At 37.6% G+C, this 9,613-nt stretch overlaps 1 protein-coding gene across 1 annotated transcript in view; it reads right to left on the bottom strand.

Moving 5' to 3' along the window:
- The window catches only part of KLHL5 (kelch-like family member 5), a 55,284-nt gene that overhangs the window by 14,496 nt on the left and 31,175 nt on the right, over positions 1 to 9,613 (bottom strand). Inside the window, exon 6 of the mRNA XM_005877440.2 lies at positions 1,915 to 2,101. Coding sequence (XP_005877502.1) covers positions 1,915 to 2,101 — 187 coding nt within the window. The remainder of the gene's footprint in view (positions 1 to 1,914; positions 2,102 to 9,613) is intronic.

Genomic DNA, 9,613 nt, shown 5'->3' with positions numbered 1-9,613 from the left:
CAACTGCCCTCCCCTGCAGGCCCGGTTGCCCCCAACTGCCCTCCCCTGCAGGCCATCTTATGGCCACACGGGGGTGGCCATCTTGTGTGTTGGAGTGATGGTCAATTTCCATACTGGTCGTGACTAATTAGCATATCCAGTCATGACTGTGAGGGCGTTGTGACAAATTTGCATATTACCCTTTTATTAGTATAGATAAGGTAAAGCCCAGGAAGACAGCTTGAATATAATGGAAGGTCAGAGTATTATTAAGAAAAACTTGAAATAATGTTGGTCAAGCCACAAGGGCCAGATTACAGGAAGCCTTGAAATCTAGAAAGAAAAATTTACACTTTATGTGGTAAGAGATGAAAATTGCTGGAGCTTTTGAGCAGGATAATGGCATGTTAAGAGAAGAGTTAATGAAGCAGAGAGTACTGTTTGAATCCTCACTCCGTCACTAATTAGTTTTGTGATCCTGGAAAGTTACTTAAGTTCTCTCTCCGTATCCTCATCTACAGAAGAGGGTAATAATAACAATCAGCTCTGAAAGTTGCTATGAAGATAAAATGATATAGGTCAAGTGCTTAGAATAAATGCCTGGCACACACGAACAACATAAATTAACATGGTCAAAATACGTGGGCTGACAGGAGGCTACCTGGAATTAGAAAGAGAGCAATGGAAATGTGGAAGAATAAGACCCATTTGAAAGAAGTCACTTGGTGACTGGGGGCGGGGGCGACAGTAGATATATATTGTTTATTCTGCGTACTTAGAACCTGAGTCCCATTCTCACACTTGGGGAATTTTACACTGTTTGTATGAGCCTTGATGAGAGGCAGGAACCCATCTCCCAGAGAGCTGAAAAGACAGATATACATTGTCTTTGCTCTTGGAGGTTTAGGACTAAAGACTGAGCTAAATGTAGTCAAATGGATGCTTGCAACTGGGATTTAAAATTGAAAGCAGGATTTATAAAGAAGGGACAGTGGATATAGCTCCTGCCTATTTCTCAGTAGCCTTCCAGTAAATATCTATCTACTGAAATGAGTAGACACCAGAGTTGGTATCCACTGAGGAACACTGAACTACGAATCCAAGTTTTCAAGTCTGGGAGACATGGTCAGAGAAGATTTGAACACACAAAGTTTGAGGTGAAAGTTGAAGATAAAACAGTACATTTTATACAAGCTAGAATTATAAGAATAAAATAAAGTTAGAGAGCATAATTAATAGAGAGATAACAGGTAAAGGCTTGAAAAAGAGAGAGAAAGATAGAGGGGAACAAGCAGTGCTAGGAACGATTACAAAGCTAAGTACCAGTAACAGGTACATAATACATATACTGGCAATAAGACCTTTGGTTATTTGGTTAAGGTGGTGTGCCAGGTCTCTCCACTGTAAAGATATGATTTTACCCTTTGTAACTAATAAGAAAGTGGTTGGGAGATTGTTTGAGACTAAATATCCTGTTCTCAAACTTTCACCTACTAATCTCAGCATCCATTGATAACTTTTGACTGAATTAGTTATTACGGTGGTTGCCATGTGGTGATTTTTCTAATCCCATCTTTGTTTCCAAATTTATTAGTTGGCATTCTATTATAAGGAGGAGCTTTCCCTTCACCCTTCTTTATTTGAATCAGTGTGGTCATGAACACTTATTGATTTAGTAGGTTGTAATCTTTTAACTACATTATATATTTTTGATGCTGAAATTATCCTAGATTGGACAGTGGTAGCCCCTACAAACTGTATTCCTTGATCTGTCTCCATCATTCTTTGAGCACTTCTGGTTCTACAAGATGTTCTAGGTTTATCTTGTACTTTTTCTACCCCAATGTTAGAGCAAGCCATTTTCCCAAAGAGCTCCTTGGCCATATTTATTACTAATTAAAATTAATTTTCCACAAATAAAAGATTGTTTAATACCTTTTGTTGAATCCATTCCTCCAACGGCAAATAATGTACCAACAGTTGACTTCCTAGGTTTTGTCCGAGGACTTTGTAACATGGGTCGTCTCTCTGGTAATAAATGATACTTCATTGCTTCCATAATTAGTTTCTGACATTCTATATCATCCCGAAAAAGTGCATTATTTTCCATGTCTGCCAGGAACTGGAAAAAAAAAGTTATATGTAAACCGAATAACCAAGAAAATAGGAAGGGCAAAAGAATAAACTATATAGTTCACAAATGGAAATGATCTCACTTTCAAAAAATCCAAGTCTGGACACCTATTTTTAAAAAAAATATATTTTATTGATTTTTTACAGAGAGGAAGGGAGAGAGATAGAGAGTTAGAAACATCGATGAGAGAGAAACATCGATCAGCTGCCTCCTGCACATCTCCTACTGGGGATGTGCCCGCAACCTAGGTACATGCCCTTGACCGGAATCGAACCTGGGACCTTTCAGTCCGCAGGCCGACGCTCTATCCACTGAGCCAAACCGGCTTCGGCCTGGACACCTATTTTTAAGTAAAAAATGCAACATTTACAAGATTCACATTTTAAATTTCATTAAAAATAAAAAAACTGTGAGGGATACATGGTATGCTCTCAAATCTTAATAGTGTTTACCTCTGGGTAGTAGGGAAAATGGTGCTTTTTTAAAAAAAATATATTTTATTGATTTTTTACAGAGAGGAAGGGAGAGAGATAGAGAGTTAGAAACATCGATGAGAGAGAAACACCGATCAGCTGCCTCCTGCACATCTCCTACTGGGGATGTGCCCGCAACCCAGGTACATGCCCTTGACCGGAATCGAACCTGGGACCTTTCAGTCCGCAGGCCGACGCTCTATCCACTGAGCCAAACCGGTTTCGGCAAATGATGCTTTTTTAACAGTATTTTTTTTCACGACTTTTCTATATTTTCCTGAAAAGATTTTCTAAAATAAATAATTTTACTTTCTTAATTATAAATCATTTTTACTGAAGAAGAATAATTATAAGTTGACTAATTAAACTGCATTTTTCTGTCCTCTCAAAACAATCTTCAAACAACAGCAAAAACAAACTTACCAATTTCTTAAGGGGCAAAGAACTCTAACTGGTTCTAAAATAATTAAAATCCTTTGTGAGTCACTGAATCCTACTTTTTTACTTATGTAGTTTTATGTAAATGCATACACCTTTCCTTTTAAAAAGTGAATTTCTAAACAGTATGAGTTGAAAAATACTTTTATTTTCTTCCAGGTGGCTAGCCAGTTCTGTATGAACACCATTTATTAAATAACCTCTGTCATTTCCAACTGAATTGAACCTTGGTCGTACATTACATTCTCAGAAATAGTCTCAGGATATATGAGATTGATTTTTTTTTATTCTTTATTCTGTTCCATTGATCTGATTTATCTATTTCCATTCTAATACCGTATATTTTTAGTGTTTTTATAGCATGTCTGATTACCTGATATAAATCGACCCTCACTGTTCATTTCACAGTTTTCTTGGCTATTTTTGAGTATTTACTTTCCATATAAAGTTGAGAGAAATTTATCTAATTCCCCTCCATCATCCTGACCCTGTTGGAATTCTAATAGGAACTGCATTAAGTTTATTTATTAATTTCCTCCCATTTCCCCCCCGCCCTGCAATCACCACACTGTTGTTTGTGTCCATGAATTTTTTTTCTCTTTTGCTCAATCCCTCCATCCCCCACCAGCCCTCTCTCCTCCACAGCTGTCAGCCTGATTTTTATTTTTGAGTCATCTCTATTTTGCTTGTTAGTGCATCAGATGCCACATATGAGTGAAATCATATGGCACTCGTCTTTCTCTGACTGTCTTATTTCACTTAGCATAATGCTGTTGCAAAGGGTAAGATTTCCTTCTTTTCTTTTAATCCTCACTCTAGGATATGTTTTTATTGATTTTTAGAGAGATGAAGGAAGAGAGAAATATCGAATAGTTGCCTCCCATACATACCAGGGATTAAACTACCGGCCAGGCAATTTCCTTTGTGGTTTTTTTTTGTTGTTTTTTTGTTTTTTTTTTTACAGCCAAGCAGTGTTTAATTGTGTAAATGTACCACAGCTTTTTTATCCACTCATCTACTGATAGACACTTTAGCTGCTTCCAAATCTTGGCTATTGTAAATAATGCTGCAGTGAACATAGGGACACATATATTCTTTCAAATCAGTGTTTTGGGTTTCTTCAGATAAATTCCCAGAAGTCTGTTTCATTTTTAATGTTTTGAGGTAACTCCATATGCTTTCCACAGTGGCTGCACCAATCTGCATTCCCACCAACAGTGCAGGAGGGTTCCCTTTTCACCACATCCTGGCCAACACTTGTTTGCTGAATTATTGATGATAGCCATTCTGACAGGTGTAAGGTGATATCGCATTGTGGTTTTAATTTGCATTTCTCTGATGAATAATGACATTGAGCAATATAGAGTATTTTTGTTTCTGGTTTGAATTGATATTGCTTTAGTGTCTCACTATTTATGATAACAGTTTCTGGTTTGAATTGATATTGCTTTAGTGTCTCACTATTTATGATAACAGTTGCTATAGCATTTAGTAACTCACCTTTATTATATCTAGGTTGTTTTCTTCTCTACCTTTCTACTTTAAAGTTTTAATATTAAGAATGATTGCATAAAAAAAAAGAATGATTGCTAAAATTTTTCCTCAAATACCCTTTACACATCTATTGATATGATCATATGGCTTTTTGTCCTTTATGTTATTAATGCAATTAATAATTACTGCAATAGACTTCCTGAGCCTCAACAATTTTTGTATTCCTCAAAAAAGACCTTCTTGGTCTTCCTTTTGATACCCTACAGGATTGCATTTGATAAGATAAGGTGTATTTTACACATCACATAATGCACCATTTCAAGTATATAATTCAGTGGTTTTTAGCAAATTTACCAAGTTGTGCAACCATTACCTTAAAACAGTTTTGGAAGGAATATTTTCATCACCTCAATTAGATCATGCCTATTTACTCTTAATCTCTGTTCCCATCTCCTGTCCCAGGCACCAAACTATCTTAATAGATTTGCCTTTTTAGATGTTTTATGTAAACAGAATCATACAATATGTGATCTCTTATGCCTTGCTTTTTAAAACATTTAGCTTATTTTTTTATGTCCATCCATGTACAGCATGTATCAGTACTTCATTTCTTTTTATTGTTGAATAATATCCCATTGTATGGATATGCCACATTTTGTCTATCTGTTCACCAGCTAATGGACACTTAGGTTGTTTCTAGATTTGGGCCATTATGAATAAAGCTGTTAAGAACATTTGTGTGCAAGTCTTCATGTAAGTATTTATGTTTTCATTTCTTTTGAGTAGGTATCTAGGAGTAGAATTGCAGGGTCATATGGTAAATTTATGTTAATGTTTTAAGAAACTGCCAAACTGTTTTCCAAGGTGGCTGCATCATTTTATATTCCCGTCAGCAATATATAAGAGTTCCTGTTTCTTCACATTCTCACCAACAAATGTGACCATCTCCTTTTATTTTAGACATTTGAGTGAGTGGGAAATGCGGTTTTACTTTGCATTTCCTTAATGACTAACAATGTTGAGAATATGTTCATATTTTGATAATGGAAGAAAAGGAAGCTTCTAACAAAAGTCACTGTAAGAAAGTTTGTGACATTTGGAAACAGAGAACAGAACACTGAAGGCCAAAAAGCCAAAGTAAGACATTTGTCTCAGGACCTATGTTAGAGTATGCATTTTGGTATTAATTATTCCATATTTCTTCTATGCACACAAAATAGTTATACTTTTCCAGAAACCATTAATGAATATGTACTGAGTTGGCTCATTTATATTAATACTAATATTTATATTGCTTCTATTATAAATAATTACTTTAATCCTTTCTAAATAAAATAAATGTGAAAAAAATTATAGAAAGTAATCTTGAGAGACTTAGTAGTTACTGCAATTTTAAGTAAAACATATTTCTTAGCATGCTGACAGTCTATAAATTATTATGAATAAACTAGAGGCCTGGTACACGAAATTCGTGCACTTGGGCGGGGGAGGAGGGGTCCCTCAGCCTGGCCTGCACCCTCTCATAGCCCAGGTGCCCTCAAGGGATGTCCAACTGCCATCAGTGGGACATCCTTAGTGCTGCTACACAGGCAGGAGAGGCTCCCGCCACCGCTGTTGCGCTCACCAGCAGTGAGCCCAGCTTCTGGCTGAGCGGCACTCCCCCTGTGGAAGTGCACTGACCACAAGGGGGTAGCTCCTGCATTGAGCATCTGCCCCCTGGTGGTCAGTGCGCATCATAGCGACTGGTCATTCTGCTGTTTGGTTGATTTGCATATTTGTCTTTTATTATATAAGATGGGATTAATTATATTTTTTCCTCCCAAAGGGATTAATTATATTTCTGTAGAGAGATAAAAGTAATAGAAGAAAATATGAAGCTATTAATTCAAGTATCAGATTAATCAACTGGAAGGTACTAGATATGATCTGGAAATCAGAAGGCACTGAGAGAGAACTACAAAATACAGACTCATGTATACTGTGCATTTTAGGTGAATACTATGTGCCTTCTCTGTCATAAAAGAATGGCAAATTCTTAAAATGAAAGCATTTATAAAATAGAAGAAATATTTTCAATTTGTAAACTTTTATCTTTACTCATATACTTGTTCAGCATATGATTATTTCTCTAAAACTGTCCTCCCTCCAAAATAGAATGTGAATGATTTATGAACTCTACAGGCTTTAAAAAATGTTTTGGTATTAAAAAATTTGCAAATTAAAAGAATGCTAAAGATAAATACAAACTCATTTTATATTTTTGACTTTTAGTAAAAAACAACAGTGAGAATTGAGAACCGACTCATGAAGGCCAAGATATTTGCAGTACAGGCTATATACATTGGGAACATTAAGAATTTAGGTGTTAAAATCTTTTAAGTAATGTATATATGCCCTAGTATTTGTATTTACATGCTTTAAAATTTGATCAAAGAGAAAAATTTGGATGCTTTCAAAGGTAAAATAAAATGACCACAAGCACTTGTCTTCTGGATTATTAAGAGTTTTTCACCCACCACCACCACAACCACCACCACCACCACCACCACCCACCACCACCCCCCCCAAAAAATAGTTTTTGAAAAGGTCACACTAAAATGATTATTTGGCAGAGAATTACAATTATATATATTATTTCCTATATGATTTTAAGGATCTACTGGGAGATACTACAATAATATTACTCCATGTAAGTTGAACCCCTTCTAGCTAGGCTAAATAGAGCGTTTCATTGAGAAAGAAACTATTCACAAAAGTAAATTCTAAGGTAACTGGACCTAATGGCAATTTTTAAAAACATTAGTCATTTATTATTTGATAGGTATTGGACAGTTTAAATAATTGTCATGCGTTTGTATCCTTTAAATTTTTTTATTGAGATATAATTGACATAACACATTAGCTTTAGAATATAATGATTTGATATATGTATATATTACAAAATGATCACTACAGAGACACGTTTTTTTTCCTTGCAAGGAGAACTTTTTGTTTATTTATTTTTATTGTTGACACTATTACAGATGTCCCCATCCCCTCCCCACTTAGACCTCTCCACCCAGCCCTCCCCCTTTCCTCTGGCCATAACCACACTGTTGTCTATGTCCATTGCAAGAAGAAGTTTTTAGAGCTCTTTGCTTAGTAATGATCAAATATACACTACAGTATTATTAACTACTAGAGGGCCGGTAAACGAATTCATGGGGGGCCATGGTTGGTTGGCTGGCCGGCTTTACCCCCAGTCGGGGTGTTAGGGGCTGATTGGGGGTGGGGCCGACCGGGGGAAGGGGCAGCGGGAGGGCTCCAGGGTGTGTCTGGCTTATCTCACTCAGTCCTGATTGGCCAGACCCCAGCAGCAAGCTAACCTACTGGTTGGAGCATCTGCCCCGTGGTGGTCAGTGCACATCATTGACTGGTCGACTGGTCGACTGTCTGCCCCGTGGTGGTCAGTGCACCTCATAGCCAGCAGTTGAGTGGCCCTGGCATATCATTAGCATATTACGCTTTGATTGGTTGAACAGAGGACTGGACGATCAGACACTTAGCATATTAAGCTTTTATTATATAGGATGTATATTACATCCCCAGGAATTACTTATTTTATAACTGGAAGTTCGTACCTTTTGACTACCATCACCTATTTCACCCATCCCCCAGCCCCTTTTTCCTATCTTTTATTTTATTATTATTATTTATTTACTGATTTTAGAAAGAGAGAGGGGAAGGGAAAGAGAGAGAGAAAATGGATTTGTTGTTCCATCTATTTATGCATTTACTGGTTGATTCTTGTATATGCCCTGACCAGGGATAGAGCCCACAACCCAGGCATGTGCCCTGACTGGGAATTGAACTGGTGTCCTCTTGGGGCATGGGATGATGCTCAACCAACTAAGTCACACTGGCCAGGGCAAAATTGCCTCCTTCTTGAACTTGAATCTCTTTAGGAAGTTTTAAAAATTTCTTAGACTCTAAGAATATAAAAGTGTCGAGAAGCTCTGGGAACATGATTCTTCCACTTCCTTCCCCACCTTCAAAAGCAGCTCTTCACCCTGTACCTTTTTTCTTAAGTGACAGCACCTTCATTAACTTAGTTACACAAATCAGGATCACTCTGGACCACTGTTATTTTTTTACCCCCCACCATTCAATTGGACATTAAGCTGTATCAGTTTTACCTCCTAAATAGCTCTTGAGCCTGATAATTTCTCTATCTCCACTGCCACAGAATGATTACTGTGTCAATCCAATGGCCTTCCTAATGGGTTTCTACTTTGACCTCTTGAATCCATTCTCTACAATGCAGTTATAGGATCTTTCTGAAATGGAATGATAATTATGCTATTTCCTATTAAAAACCCTTTAGTTCTCCCTCATTGCTTTTAGAATGAAATCCATGACTCTAGGATCTTCTTGATCTGGTCCATTTCCCTCTCCAGCCTCATCTCTCAACACTGCCCTTTTATTTCTGCATTCTAGCCAGGCAAGCTATCTTCAAACTCCAGCACATGATGTATTTGCTCACGACTCGATAACTAGGTACAATCGCCTCTCTCTCCTGGGCTGCCATGCCCCTTCTGGGTAGCTTACTCAGGATGCAGATTGAGTAACACTTCAGGAAGTCCTCCCAGCTTCCCCATCATCAGTCTGGGTGGGCTACTCTGATTATTTTCATAATGCCATGTTTATGCAGGGGTGGGAAAAGTAGGTTCATAATAATAATACAATAATAAATAAATAATAATACAAGAATAAATTGTTTTGAGTACTCACAACTGTAAAACTACTTTGCCTACCCCGGTATATCTATCACAGATTTATTTTTTAATCTATTTCTTCCTCCCACCCAGCAATTTTACACATAGTATGTACAAGAGGCAGAATGGTTCAATGGAAAAGGCACAGACTTTACTTGGGTTTGAGTCCTATCTCAGTGTCTTATTAGTGCTACTAGAGGCCCAGTGCACAAAAATTTGTGCACTCGGGGGGCGGGGGAGGGGGGGGTCCCCCAGCCCGGCCTGTGCCCTCTCGCAGTCTGGGACCCCTCGGGAGATAACGACCTGCTGGCTTAGGCCTGCTCCCGGGTGGCAAAGGGCAG

The sequence above is a fragment of the Myotis brandtii genome, unplaced genomic scaffold, assembly GCF_000412655.1.
Source record: "Myotis brandtii unplaced genomic scaffold, ASM41265v1 scaffold520, whole genome shotgun sequence".
Lineage (NCBI taxonomy): Eukaryota > Metazoa > Chordata > Mammalia > Chiroptera > Vespertilionidae > Myotis > Myotis brandtii.
The sequence above is the reverse complement of the archived record's forward strand: the minus strand, read 5'-3'. Positions and strand labels throughout refer to the sequence as shown.